This window comes from Mastigoproctus giganteus, chromosome 8 (genome assembly GCF_048544385.1).
Source record: "Mastigoproctus giganteus isolate SK-2022 chromosome 8, ASM4854438v1, whole genome shotgun sequence".
In the NCBI taxonomy this organism is placed as follows: domain Eukaryota; kingdom Metazoa; phylum Arthropoda; class Arachnida; order Uropygi; family Thelyphonidae; genus Mastigoproctus; species Mastigoproctus giganteus.
In genome coordinates, this window is record NC_143582.1 from 135,958,763 (window position 1) to 135,974,642 (window position 15,880).

At 41.2% G+C, this 15,880-nt stretch overlaps 1 protein-coding gene across 1 annotated transcript in view; it reads left to right on the plus strand.

Annotated features, from left to right (window-relative positions):
- Positions 1-15,880, plus strand: part of LOC150081840 (RING-type E3 ubiquitin-protein ligase PPIL2) — a 353,530-nt gene that overhangs the window by 163,083 nt on the left and 174,567 nt on the right. The window contains exons 9-10 of the mRNA XM_090379747.1: positions 3,003-3,123; positions 13,918-14,114. Of these exons, the coding sequence (XP_090235873.1) occupies positions 3,003-3,123; positions 13,918-14,114 (318 nt within the window). The remainder of the gene's footprint in view (positions 1-3,002; positions 3,124-13,917; positions 14,115-15,880) is intronic.

Here is a 15,880-nt window from a genome sequence, read left to right on the forward strand (position 1 = left end):
ATAATTAAAATATTTTTTACTGAACATTAGAGATTAATTTCAGCCATTCCGTTAGGACTCAATATGTTAGTTTTGACAAATGAAAAATTAATATCTGTGAGAGGGGCTGATATGCCTAAGCCCATAAGCAGTTCAAAAATCTGCTGAAATGTGTGAGAATTCTGCTTAGCATTTTGCTAGTAGCAGAAAAGAGGTGTTTAACCCTTTCCATCGAGTGGTCTAAAAACATGTGTTCATGTCTTCTCTTTCCCTTCCCTTCAAAAATCTGATTTTTTCTCTAACAGCCATCTATGTTGGGTGTTTTTTCATAGTTTTAAATGTTAATTTATTCTGGCAATGTTTTCTTGGGGAGAGGGAGTGCATCTTATGATTTTAGTTTTTTTTCCTTTTTTTTTTTTTTTTTTTTTTTGAGAGTATTTGGCATGGCAGTCCTGCTATTAGTATTACAAAAAAAATTGAAAATACAACTGCCATACAAGTTAATGACACAGAAATTAAAAAAAGTTAAATTATATCAGTATGCATTGTATTATATTGTTATGGTCATATAATATACCTTAGGGCTTAAAGATATCACCATGTGATGGGCAGTGGAACAGGGTCTGAATAAGTTCTATAATTCTGAAAAAGATTAGAATCAGATATACATTTATAATGAAGTTTATTTTTTTTATAGGGGGAACTAGAGTAAAGCTGTGTATTTAAGATTGGGCCTAAAACTTCCCTAGAGAGGTTTTAGCTCAGTTCTTAATCTGACTTTTTTTTCCTTGAATAATATCTGAACATCCAAAACTGTATATAGATATTTTATGCTTCTCCCCCCCCCCCAACTTCTGGAGGGCGCCTCCATAGCCAGGTGGGCAGGAGCAGCAGTGCATAGCACACGCTTCTTGATTAGACAGGGGTTAGAGCCCGTGACCACCAAATACGGAGGATGTGGAAAGGTCAAGGAATGACCACTGCATATCCTAGGAGCAATATGGCCTTAGTTGCTAATGCTCCTAAAAACCAAATAACAACAACAACAACAGCCAACTTCTGGAATTGATTATAATTATGTACCACATTGGTTACACATTGATTACTTACACACTAACACTCCACCCTCCTGGGTAAGAGGGTGGAGTGCCAGTGGATTTACACCAATGAATGATAGAATGCAGCCGTTATAGTCCTCCATTCTTCCCGCAGAACAGTGACCAGTTGAACTACACAATGCCCTTACCTGACATTCCAGTGCTCCATAGGATTCCATTCAGGACTCTTTGTTGGCTATTCCAACTTTTTTACATTCGTATCCTTGAAACATTCCTAAATGGCACTGGCGATATGGCGTGGGGCATTGTCCTGTTGAAGCAAACATGAGTCTGTACCAAACAACTGCCATATTGTAGAGAGCATGAAATTATCCAAAATGTTAAGGTAGGTGTTGGCATTCATTGTTCCCCATACAACCACCAAAGGTGATGCCAACGTTATCTTTGGTGATTGTCTGGGGCTATACCATAACCCTACTTCTTCTGAACTTCATTGTTCATACTGCACTCTGGCAGCAGATATTCTGCAGGCATCTTTCACACTTGTACCTACCCCATCCAATTGAAGTAGTGTATCAAGATTTGTCACTCCATAGGACAGGTTTCCACTGCACTAGACCATTTATGGCATTCATTTCTGCAGAACGAGTGCTGATTGTATTTGACGTTTGGCTTATGTATCACTGCTCTCCCATGAAAACTGAGGACAAATGCACTATATATGGTGCTCCATATATAATGCATTTGTACAGAGATCGACTTTTGATGTGTTTTTTTCCTAGTTAACATTTTGCAGGGGTATCTGAATTTGTTTTGCAATCTATTACCCTCTGGTCATGTGGAGAATGAGCTTCCGTGGTTTTCCTTTGGGAGGATGGTGGTACCATCTCATTTCCATTTCTTTATAACATCATGCACAGATGGTGTAGGCTATCAGAAATTTCCAAATTGACAAGTCAGCAATGTGACATCTGATAATATCCATTGAAATCAGTTAGCTCAGCTCTACATGCCATGGGAAGAACAACTAACCTGTTGTTCATATACCTTCCTTTTACCAATCTGACTCACTTTTTTAGCCAGGAAGTTCCAGTGGACTATGAAAATTGAAATTGGTGTCTGGATACTTTTTTAGAGGATAATTAATGTACTTTTTTATTTATTTTAGAGAACCCAGTTTGTGGATAAATAAATTTCAGAATTTGTATTAGTAATTTTAATAAAATGAATGACTAATATAAAATTCCATCCACTTTGAGTCAATTTGGTATATTCAGACAGATATAATCAGCTGCTTACAGGACTCAAATATCATCATCATTCTTTCATATGCCTGTGGTTGTATAGATTACTGTGGTGGTGCAAATGATTTTGGGCTCTCAGCTTTCTCTTCTCTGTTTTCTTCCATGAATTTTGTTTTCTTCCATCTATTTTGTGCTAGATGCTTTGTCCTGGTTTGAGTAAGTCCTCTGTCTTCTGATGCTTGCTTAACACTATCAGTCTGCCTTTTTGGTTTTTGTAGGCACATTACTATTTATTTTTTGCTTCAGATATCTGTTTAACTAACTTCCCATCCTTCTTACATTCCCGTATCATCTTAAGTTTGCTTCACTTCAGCTGGATAATAGTTGCCAAGATATTGGTGACTCTCTTGGTTTCTATTACATCTGCTTTACCAGTATTGTATTGACCAAATTCTTTTGCTAGGTTGATACGCTATCAGATTAATAGGTAATTCACCTTTTCATGTGGAGAATGAGCAGTTGAACTCAGTACTACATTGTATATGCTGTGGTTTGTACTGACTGATTAACAATCCCATTTTAAATTTTTTTGCTGTATTGGCAATTCATAAGATTAGCATTAATATATTCCTTATATGGAATGTAAAATTTTATTCTGATGCATGTAAACTCTGTACTGAATTTTGGAACAGTAAATGGTATTTATATATTTTAATTTTAGGAAAAAAAGGAATGCATTAAAATGAAAGCAGATAAATTTAATGCTGCGCATTATTCAACGGGTGCAGTTGCTGCTGGATTTACTTCCACTGTCATGGAACCTACTACTACCCATGAAGCAGGTAAAAATATTTTATTGATATCTTTGTGTTTCTTGACACTTTCTTTCAGAGAATGGAGGAACTCTTGCCACTAGCATGCATGACCTTGGAAATATACACTATTGTATGACTCCAATCTATGACTTAACCTATGAATGAGCAGTGTTGTGCATATTGTATTAGCCCATTGCCTTCAGTGTTTACTTTAGATACTTATAGCTGTAAGTAGTAGTATTAGTTGTTTTTTCCCAGTTGTTTTATATACTTTTTAACAAAAAAAACCCTCAAATTTTTATAATAAATTTAGAACAAACCTGCCTTTTGTTGAGATGATCCTCCTGCACACTTTATATATTGCACACTTTAGTTTCTTTGAGGTGGTGGGAAGGCTGGGACTATTCTCTTGATTTGTTGGAATCCCTTGCTAACCAAGGGTGATGTATTCTTAAGTTTGCCTCGCTTCAACTGGTTATACAATCAGTTATTTACGATAAATAAGAAAAACAAGTTAAGAAAAAGATAAGCATGCATGCACATTTGCTTTCAGCACCTATTGAACATTTAGAAACACAATAAAAGATAAATAAATGTTAATTTACATTCCTTATAACAAACATGATAATCTAAAATGCTACTCAAATTCAAAACAAGCAAATTATCTAAGGAGCAACATGACCTCTTGACCCACAGCATGAAGTTTGCAGTCCTTCCTTGTAAACCTCCCATTACACATTTGGCTATGGGTGTGGAAACATCTCTTGGCAAGCTACCTGAAAAGACTGCTAACTTAATTCGCTTTAAAACAGCTTCTATTTTGCAACACATCTGGCCTATCACTAATAACCTCAGACGATGTCAACGGGAAGCTCTTTCTTCTTTGTGCAAAGATGGCACTATTTTAATCTTGCCTGCAGATAAGGGGCGGCGCACAGTTGTCCTGGACAAGTCAGTGTATATTCATAAAGCCCTCACTCTTTTACAGGATCGGGAGGTTTATGAAACTGTGCAAGACACTTCTCCAACACTTTCCCTGTGAAAGTGTTGGAGAAGCTGGAATCTAAAGTTAATAAACTTGTGCATTCTTTATTTTTAGCTAATAAGATTACCAAGAACATCCACTGGAAGCTCATGCAACAGGTTATTGACTCCTGCAGTATTACGGACTTCCAAAGATCCATAAACTTGATATTCCTTTATGACCCATTGTTTCTTGTTGTCATATACCTGTGTATGAACTTTCTAAACATGTTGCCAAGTTATTAGCACCCCTTGTTGGGAAAACTGTTTACACTGTTTCCAGTAGTAGGCATTTTCTGCGTATTAAGGATTTTACTATTTCTGAGAGCAAGGTTATGGTCTCCTTTGATGTGGTTTCTCTGTTCACTTCTGTTCCTGTACAACCGGCTATTGCCTGTGCAAGATGCTTTTGAGCAGGGATACCGCACTGGGAGACAGAACCACGCTCTCTACAGATGATATTTGTGCTGCTCTCAATCTGTGTTTAATGGGGGGCATGATCATGTTCAATGACTCTCTGTTTTGCCAAATACAGGGCACAGCTATGGATGCCCCTGTTAGTCCTATTGTGGCCAATATCGCCATGGAGGAACTTGAGAGTCAGATTTTCTTGAACTTACCTATTCCTATCACTCTGTGGTGTCATTTTGTTGACGATATCTTTGCAATTGTCCCCTGGGGATTGGAATCTCTACTGCTGCAATATCTCAATTCCCTGTGGCCTGTCATTCAGTTTATGATTGAACTAGAGGTTGATAATACTCTTCTTTTTTGGATGTTAGTCCAACGCATGGATTTGCGTTTAGTAACTTCTGTTTTTAGGAAGCTAATGTGCGCAGGCCAGTTTACCAAATATGGGTCTGCGCATGCCCCTGGTCATTTGCAATCACTGCTCGCACTTTATTTTCCTGTGCTTGGATGCACTCTAGTTCTACTGGTGACAGGAAATTGGAGATTTCTAATAGGGCAGAGCTTTCAAATTGCAGCTATCCACCTCACGTTCTAGATAGATATGAGCTTCAAGCTCATGAATTTGTTGTGCAATCTAATCCTCCTTGCATCGATGAATTTATCTCTACTGCCTACATCCTCTATTATCCGGACGTATCAGAACGTCTTGTTAGGATTTTGCATCTCCATCATATTCGATGCGTGCAACTTCCGGGGAGGAAATTACAATCTATTATTTCTAAGGTGAAAACACCCGTTCCTCCTTTCCTATGGAGTGGTTCCGTATACTTCATTACGTGTCCGGATTGTGGAAAGGGGGTGTTATGTACAAAGTATGTTGAGGGTCAAACGGCACCAGGAATTTCTAGCATCTCCGCGAGTGTTCGCCGTATCGAGGGACAGTACTCTGTCAAGACCAGAGATTTAAAAGTGTGTGAATCATGTGTTGTGTAGTATGTTGTGCCCATTGTTCTTCTGGCCTATTGGCCATCGAGCCCATGGGACCCAATGTTGTCCGTACTATGCCAACGATGAGGCTGGCCAGGTGTACCTTGAAGTTTATTATACTCTGGCAGGTCCCGCAGCCTAATTTCCTGAGATTTCAGTGGCTGGGTCCTATTTAAAAAAAAAAAAAAAAAAAAAAAAAGATAATCATGGTGGTGTAATTGCAAAATCGCTATTACGAGATAGCCTGTGGGGTTTGTTCCCCGAAATTACCATGGGGTTGTACGCTAAAATGACAAGTTCTAGAAGCCTAATGGGGCAGGCAATAATTTTGGTGCTAATTTAAATTTGGATGCGTGGGGCTTTCGCGGTGTATAGTCAAAGAGAAGGGTAGGGAGACTGAAGGCTGGGGGAAGAAAGAGAAGTAAGGGGGCCGATAGGGTAGTTGGCCCTTGCAGTCAGTGGGGCATGCCCATGCCCCACCAGAGGGAAAGGGGATGGCAGGAGGAGGAGAAGACAGCAAGCCATCTCCCCCCCCCCCACCGCCAAGGAATAGGAGTGAAAGCAAGCTGGTCAAGGTTACCAGCCCAGATCACCATATGGCTAGGTGGCAGCAATGTGCTGCAGTCATTTCTCGGAGTACTTGCATGGTAGTCTTGTTGTCTTGATCAGGTTGTCAAATGCCTGTGCTGGATGAGGTTGTCTAATCGGGTTGTCACTGTGATTTCTTTTTTATTATTTTTATTTATTTATTTGTTTATTTTATTATTATTATTATTATTATTTTTTTAGTCGGTCACTGTCAGGTCAGGTCCAGTTACCTTATTCATGTCATGTTCATGTATTGAATGAGATTGTCACGTCAGGTGGATACATCTGTCGGTAGTCATAGAGATTGTGACTTCAGGTAGACTCAGTTGTGAGGTTTAATTCCTTGGTTGTTTCACCCTGGTGTCAGTTCATCATCTGGGAAGGTTTCCGTGGTTGTGTAGACATTCTGCTGGTCTGCACGGCATGGTTGTTTACTGCAGTGGTTGAGGCTGTGGGAGCATCCTTCTCCTTGTGAAGAGGTCCTGGGCCAGCTGCGCAAATGCCTTGTATGTGTCAACTTCAGTTATGGCGAGGTCTTCTTGATTACGGAGGTTAAGCTGGGTTCTAGTAATGAACCTGCAATAGAGGTCCTCATATAGTGGGTAACTGTACATTAGGTGCTCACACGTTTCACATTCACCACAGAGGCAAAATGGTGTATCACTCAGTCCAAATCCTTGTAGTTTGTCTCTAATGGCCCCGTGTCCTGTCAGCATGTAGGTGGTATAGAGTCCTGGTGAGAGCCACGGTGGATAATTCGGGTATACCAGCTGTATGTTGGGTAGAAATTTTCTAGTTATTGCACCTTTGCTGGAGGTCTCCCAACGGGCCTGCCAAGTTTGTTGGAGGTAAGCGGAGAGACGGTTCCTTTCTACTTTGGGATCGTTTGACAGATCTATGGTGTAGTCAAGGCATGTTGCCGTTCTGCCTTTGGTCAGTTGATAGAGTAGCCCATGCTTAACAATCTCCAGGTCCAGAGGGAGGGATCCCGTTAGGGCCTGGAGTGCGTGGGTACTAACAGGGTTACATGCTCTCGAGATGGTTATGAGTATGTGTCGCTGTGTAGTCTCCAATTTTTTCCAGTTCACTGCAGTGATAGCCTTGCGATACCATATTCCAGCAGCATATGTAATCGTTGGCAGGAAAATAGCATTATAGTAGAGGCTGAGGGTTTTCTTCTTCAAACCCCATTCCTTGCATGTGATTCGCACAAAGAGTGCGGAGTATCCTATAATTTTCTTCTGTAAGTGCACTATATGTGGTGTAAAGCTCAGGTTCTTGTCTAGTACCACTCCAAGGTGCTTTAATTTGGTGGTAAGCTTAATTGTGTTACCTTGTATTTTGATTTGAGGGGGTCGTCTGGTGTCTAGGGCTCCTTTTAATAATATAGATCTTGTCTTTGAGGATGAGATCCTCAAGTTATTGTTGTTAGCCCAGTCCGCTAGAGTTTCTATTGCTCTGTTGCCGGTGTTCCCCAGTTGCGCCCTAGATCCCCCAGGCAGCATCAGAACCACATCATCTGCATAGGCTAGGGGAACGACGTCGCCGAGTTCCAGGTTCAAAAAACCATCTAGAACCAAGTTCCATAGGAGTGGACCCAGGATTGAGCCCTGTGGGCATCCTCTGAATACTTCTCTTGTTACTGAACAGTATAGTGTTCTGACTGTCACGAACCTATTCGACAGGTAGGATTTGATGACTTGATACATATTTGATGGTAGGTTGGGCCAGGACGCTTGGCCACCATAAAGTGTCAAACGCCCCAGCAAAGTCTATTGCTATGACCAGAAAGTATTTCTGATCTGAGGTAGTTGCAGCATTAGTAATATTTTCCAGGACATCCAAGGTTGAGCATCCCTTCCTAAATCCATATTGTCGGGGTGACTGCAGGCCAGCTGCAGTGTAGTGGATCCCTATTCTGTTTCTTAATAAGTGCTCAAAGAGCTTGCTCAGGACTGATAACAGTGCTATGGGTCTGTATGACCCCAGAAGGTCCAGTTGTTTGTTGGGACTTTTGGGAATGAGGCACAAGTTTGCAGTTTTCCAGGCCTTGGGGAATAGGCCTTCTCTGAAGCAGTGGTTGTATAGGTTAAGAAGCACCTCTGGAATGGTTTCGACAGTTTTCTTGACAATCTCTGGCTTCAAAAGGTCAGAACCAGGAGACTTCTTTCTCTAATCATGGCAGCTGTTTCCAGTTCAAGTTTGGTGAAAGGGCAGTTGTACAGTAGGTTTCATTGTCCGCACAGAGGGTTATCTGCTCTGAGGTAGAGGGGGCAAGATGATCTTGAAACATGGTATCTGTTAATAATTTTTTCCTGCCAGGTCCGGGTATAAGTACCATACCAGTGTCCTCGTCACTGGTATGGTCTCACCCCTGGGGAGTTTGTTTGTGGTTACTCTGTATACCACACTCCAGGGGAAGAAACAAGGTGTTCCCAACTGTGCATCTTATGCTGGCATATGGTTGCCGTGTACAGGTTCCTTGCATCTCGGAAGTTCTGTCTTAGTACTTCCGCCGCCGGCTGGGAGCGCCTTGCCCGCTGGAAGAGTTTCCTTCTCCAGTGCACCTCCTGCCTAAGCCTCTGTAGCTCTGGAGACCACCAGGGTACAGCCCAAGGGGTTGGGTTTTTCTTTTTAATAGAGGTGTTGGCAGCTTCAGTGATGAGACCAGCGACCGTCATCTGGTGCTGATCCGGGCTGAGTCCAATGATGTTCAGCGATTGGGCTGCTGTGGTCAGTGTGGCTTGGAAGAGTGGCCAATCCGCCTTCTCTATGGCATATCTTGGCTGTGCCTGCCTCACCGCTTGGTGTCGACTAAGGGAGCGCTGGAGCTCAAACGTGATGGCCCTGTGGTCCGACGTGGTCCAGCTTTCTTGGACGGTCCACGACGTTAGGTGGCCAGCGAGGGATCTGGTAGCCAGAGAGAGAGAGACATTGATTGTTGCCTCCCCCATCAAACTAGAGAACGTTGCCAGATTGTTTGGCAGTTGAGGACTGTGTACGGACTATTCGCTAAGTAGTCTTCAAGTTGTTGCCCGTTCTGTACTCCATGTCTATCCGTGGTCTCGCTGAACCACACTGGGGACCTGCAATTCACATCCGCTCCCACGACAATTTTACTGTTTGGGAAGTCTGTCTGGAGGCTCCTCAGATATATGGTTACTGGTAGTATATCTTCACCTGGGTGACAGTATAGCGATACCGCATAAAGTTCACCCAGGGGCATGATAATATGGGCACATGCAGCCCAGGATGTGCAGTAGTTGGTTAGTTTTGTTGCTGTTATATTTGGATTCCAAATCAATATGCAGGCCCAGGGTATTTCTCTGTTATCCTGCACTATCTTATAGGCCAGGGGTAACCCCTGACCTTGCAATATGCATATGGCTCCTGGATGAGGAATTTGTTGAGATTTGCCTCGTTCACCTTCTTTATGAGCTGCACCGCTACTATTTTGCACCGTTGTGCATTCAGTTGTATGAATTTTACCCTGTTGATGTTATAGAATTTAGGGCGTGTGACCATAATCTAGTCTCATTTGGAAAGTGCTCTTTGCTTTACAGTACACTGGACATTCGCTGTCCCTAACTGAGTGCTCTGCTGGTAGTTTATGGAATTTGCAATTTACACAGGTTGGAAGCTTGTCTTTATTCGGACACGTGTTGAAGTCGTGGCCACGTTCTGCACAGTGGCCACAAGTGGGTTGGGTTTGGGCACAGGTATGAGTGGTATGCCCAAACCGGCAACATCTGAAACATTTAGGGACAGCAGCGTGTTCCCTAAAGCGGTGACTGCCTCAGTTTATAAACACTCTGTCGGTTTGGCTAAGCGTGACCCAGGCCGCTGGTGACAACTCGATGACCCAGTGGTGAGTATTTCCTGTTCTGGCTTTCGTCTTGAACTTGGGAATAATAAAGTTGGCGGGTTCTTCTTCTGGATGTGAGTGTTGGAGGTTTCTGTAATACAGTTCCTCCTGGAGAGCAGTTGATGTTAGATCATTGTCGAGGTTATATATTCTGATGCTAGGTCCTAGGCATCAGAATATATAACCTCGACAATGATCTAACATCAACTGCTCTCCAGGAGGAACTGTATCCGTAGCCAGGTGGAAAGGAGCAGCAGTGCGTAGCACACGCTTCTTGATTAGACCGGGGTTCAAGCCTGCCGCCACCAAATACGGAGGATGCGGAAAGGTCAGAGAATGACCACCGCATATCCTGGAGCAATGTGGCCTTAGTTGCTAATGCTCCTAAAAATCGAACAACAACAACAGCTAGGTCCTTTGCGTCTAGGGTGTAGGGCTTCAAGTCCGAGTGTTTGAATCTTCTCATTTTGTAGGATTTTTGTTGCGTCCTCTTTTGTTTGGGTCTCGATGATAATCCCTACGTTTCAGGTCTTCCTTACCGATTTTATTTTGGTATCTCTGAAGTCATCTGCCAACTTTGTGACCACTAGATTTTTGACCTGCTTGCTGGTACTGTTTTCATCTGTGGAGGTCGGGCGCAGTATTACCAAATGTGGTGTTAGCAGGAGGGTCCTGCATTTCATCGCTGTAGTCACAGTTGCAGTTGGGTCAGCAATCGGTCGGGTCCTCAGTGCTTGCGCTTATGAGGGAGCGCACTGTGGCATTTGGTCTGCTCCCACGGATTGGAAGGCCTCCAGTTTCGCTTTAGCTGTTTCGCACTTTAGGTTGGTTTGTAGTAGGACTGTCTCCAGCTTTGTCCAGATGGACACTGTTTTTCCTCGAAATCCAGTAGTTATTCTGTTGCTGGTATCTTTCAGGAGGTTCTCTAACGTTGTTCTGAGGGAGAGGATCTTTTCCAGTACCGTCCCCTCTGGGAGAGTCGGATCTAGCGACTCTGTTTTCGTCCTGCTTTACATTGTTGGTATTTTCTGCTTGAGAGCAGAGGATGTTCTGACTTCCTCTCGTTTTTGATGGCTTCTTGTCTCTCTGTCGCTCTGTTCGACAACCTGTTTTTTCTTATTTTTCCGCTTGGGTGCGGAGATTGTTTCCTCTGTATACTCAAGCTGCACAGTTTCCAATAGAGTACTGGCTGCTGTTTCCTGCGGAGCAGTGTTTATTTGGGCGATGTTGCTATCAGTATCTTGTGGCACCTTGAACCAAAATTTGGATTACCGAGCTATTCCAGATAAACGAATGTAATACGTACCGTTGGGGAAAGTGATTCACAAGATTGCAAATGGTGTTGACTACAAGTTTGTAGCACAAGTCCAAGCCGAGATATGGTGTGTCAAAGTTTCAGGTCACTGAGGAGGGGGGGGGGAGAACAGCAGGGAGCTGGGACTACCTTTAGTAGGTTTTGGGTCAACAAATACGACGGTGATATTATTTCTGTCTATGGTGCATGGTTATCAATCGCATCCTTAACATTTTAGGTTCCACATGTGGGTGGGTGGTGGGGGAAGCACACTAGAAATTTAGAAATCATTGTTCAGTAACTATAGTGGTAGTGAACTTCTTCTGTTCGATGACTAGGGGAGAAAGTATGCAGCAGTGGGTGGGAGTGGGGGGAGAACAATCACTAACCCTGTCGCCACTTGACCTTGCCAAGAGCTGAAGTGACATGTTGCCTTAAGCAGAATATCACTCGGTTCAGCTGCGTTGAATGAACATTAAGCGCGCTGTTGGTTTCGACTCTTAATTAACTGGAATATGAATGCTTAAAATTTAGATTAAACATATTTTCCTTAGCAGACACTACAGGTTCTAGTTCTCATAAGCTTTCTGTTAAATTGTGATTCAATATATAACACAGGGGGTCACCCTCCCCAGTCAAGAGTGCAGTTCAACCGTGGTGGCAGGGAAGTAAGTGGAATGCCACTCTCTCCAACGCTAGAACAATGCTGCCATGGTGAGCTGACACATTGTTGCCAGCGTTGAATCAAAAACGAGTTGAAATACACTATCTCACCCAATAAAACTGAAAACAAATCTCACCACTGTGATTCAATGATGTAGGTAAATCCTTCAGTACACAATTTAATTACCATACTAAACTTAAAACGCATAATCCAGACACATTTTCACGGAGCGATGAACAGCACGTGTGAGTAAGAAGGCAGCCATTTTGGCGATCGGGGTGTTATGTAGGTGAGTCTGGTAAAAGATTGAAAGACAGAGTTTCTGAGCATGAGGTGGCTCTGCTAACCACTAATTTTGAACACTCCGCAGTCGCCGAGCATTATTGGGTTGAGAAACACAATCTTGATCTCTGACGGGATGTTGAAATCGTTGACTATTCACATAATTACCACCAGAGCTCATGGCTTGAAGCACTGCACATAGCTACCAATAATAGTACTATGAATCGCACAAGGGGAGTACACTTACATCCTATTATAGAATGTACTGTATTGCAGTGCGATGAGTGCTGGCGGTCATCCTGTGTACGTAATTCTGTTCTACCGACACCAGGCTCGTGATACATGATCATGCCCAGCTGACTTTTGCTAATGTAACCATCAATATATATACTGAAGTACACCATTCACTGACTGATGAAGAGGCACTTCGCTTCGAAAGCTTCTATGTATTTTAATGCTTTTATTATATTATGTTTTAACACTTTTATCTTATTGTTTGTTTGTTTGTTATTTGGTTTTTAGGAGCATTAGCAACTAAGGCCATATTGCTCCGGGGATATGCGGTGGTAGTTCCCTGACCTTTCCGCATCCTCCGTATTTGGTGGGCACGGGCTCGAACACCGGTCTAATCAAGAAGCGTGTGCTACGCACTGCTGCTCCTGCCCACCTGGCTACGGAGGCACCTTATCTTATTGTATTTTAACACTTTTATCTTATTTTATCTTATGTATATATAATTTATTTTAATAAATTTATTTTAACCAGTTAGTCAGTCATTGCAAGAAACTTGGATAAGATTATAGTTCATTTCTCTCAACATGAATCGTTGAGGAGGCTTCCATCCTGCAGGGGATTGATAATTGCTGCAGTTTACATTGACAAAGAGAGACAAAGCTTCTAGTAAGGGTTCAAAGAACATCAACCAGATTAGTGAGGAGTACTAATTGATATCTGTATGAAAATTGGCAGCTTGCAATTGCAGATAGCAAAGTTTGGAAGACATCGTGGGGAGCTTAGAGTTATATAAGGGAATCATTAGTAGAAGGAACAAGGGAGGTATATTTTCACTTGAATGAAGAATCAAGGGAGGCACAAATATAAAATTTTGGGCAGAAAGAAGGCTGGATCTCATTAAGTTTTTTTACAGACAGTGTGTCGTATATTACTGGAATAAATTGCTTGCTTACAGGGTGGCCATATTTTGAAAATTGGTAAGTGGGGCAACTTGAAACGAAATGTGTAGCATAGCATTTTTTCCTGCAAAGAGTAAAAGAAAAATATAAAATTACAATTAAAATACATTTTTTTTATCGGTCAATCAGTCACAGTATTTATATGTTATATGATTGTTTTTAATATGTATTTGTCTGTAATGATTACAGAGTCTCACTTTCACTGAAAGAGGCACATTTTGGATCTTTTAACGAAACCTTGAAGTGTAATTTGAGAACACTAAAATCAACATCAAGATGCCCACGTAAACAGAGGTTGAAAGTGATTAATTGGCAGGTTCAATTTTAACTTAAGTAATTTCTGGAACTTTCTTGACTCTTCCCATATTTTGAATGCTGAAATAAACTTTTTCAAAAGCAGTATTTTTTTCATAATCATTTCACAGAATTTCTGAACCACCCTCATATTTTTCATTACAGATTTGCAAGTGTTTTAATTCTTTAAAGAAAGCTAATATTATACATATTTTTACAGCAATTTTGGATGATGATGTGGTTCGCTTCTCCCGAGTGAAGAAAAAAGGTTATGTCCAGCTACAAACAAATTTGGGCCCTTTAAATCTTGAACTACATTGTGATCTTACTCCAAAAACGTGTGAAAATTTTATAAAGTTATGTCAGAAAGGCTTTTATGATGGTACTTTGTTTCATCGCTCCATTCGTAATTTTATGGTACAGTAAATCATTTCAGTTTATTGTGTTTTGGTGATATTCCTTTCTCAAGATATATTTATGTTTAATTGCTTTAATGTGTTACTGCAAAACTGTTGATAAACTGCTTTTGACATATTTTTATTTGTTTTTCATTTTTATATCCTCATCAGATATAAGATTCAGTTATTTTTATAAGGCTTTTTTTTTTTAATTACTATGTGTTTTAAGTGTGTCATTAAAATTAAATTATGATATTAGAAAAACGTTTTGTATTTCAGTAAAAGCATTACAGAATCTTCTTATACAATGTCTGGCCACTTTATTAGGACCATGGGAAAATAGAATATTAGACTGCCATTGGGCTAAATTACTGCTTTTATGTGATTTGTCACTCCACAAGGTATTGAAGAAGTGACTCTGGGAATATTGGACCATTTATGCAAAACACAAATTGTTCCTCAAACTATTCTTTCATACATTTGGTTGTATTATCATCTTGAAAGTGTCCCTGTCCATAGGGGGTAAGAAAGCAACATTTGTTGGTGTACATGCTCTGCAACAGTGTTCAAATATGTTCTTGCATTCACAGTGCTCTCCAATTAATCTAGGATCTAAGAGTATACTGCAAAAACATGTCTACATTATTACACCTTCTCAGGAAACCTGTACTGCACATACACAACACGATGGTTTTAGTACCTATTGTGATTTTCTCCATATGTGGAGAAAATCACAATTTTTTCATACTAAAAGGCATAAATCGAGACTCATCAGACTGCATAACTTCCCTCCAGGAACAGAAAAGATGGATTCATTCATTCATCCTATATCCATCTTTTCTGTTCCTGACAAAAATGCAGGTCTGTTGTCAATTGTCTGTTGTTAAGGAGAGCCTTAAAAGAGTTGAAACAGGACGATGGAATCGTGGTATTACCTGCGGACAAGGGTAGATCGACGGTAGTAATAAAGAAGATTATCATAGAAAAGCTTTGGATCTTTTGCAGAACAGTAATACTTATAAGGTTACTCAGAGAAACCAGTTGGTTGGTCTGGAAAGATGTGTTAATAAAATGGGACAGCTTTGGTTAAAGGCGGAGAAAATTTCTAAAGAGACATTTTGGTCCCTACACGCTACGGGATGTCGACTTCCCAGATTTTATGGGCTTCTGAAGACACATAAGGAGGGGGGGGGGTCCCTCTTAGACCCATTGTATCATTTATAGGAAGCCCTACATATGCTTTATCTGGGTTTTTGGCTAAGTTGATCTCCCCTATAGTAGGCATTCCAGCTATGTCATTAAGGATAGTCAAGAATTTGTGAACTTTGTGAAAGACCAAACTATAGATGAGAATGACATCATGATTTTCTTTGACGTTGTGTCCCTCGTTACATGCATTCCTATTATGCATGGAGTACATTGTGTAAGAATGGCATTGAATAATGATGTCACTTTGGGTAGCAGGTCGCTTTTAAATGTAGAAGACATAAGTTCTGGTGTGGAACTTTGTCTGGCCAGCACCACTATGGTGTTCCAAGGAACTATGTATAAGCAGGGTTCATGGTGCAGCCATGGGTTCACCCATTAATGTTATCGTGGCCAATTTGGCCATGGAAGAATTAGAAAATAAAGTTTTTGAAGGGTGTCAGTTTCGCATGAGAAAATGGAAGAGATATTTAGATGATACTTTTACCGTTATTCTGAAGGGGAGAGAGGAGGATGCACTTAATTGGCTTAATAGCTCCTCCCAATTCATTCAGTTTACCTCAGAGGTGGAAGCAGGTG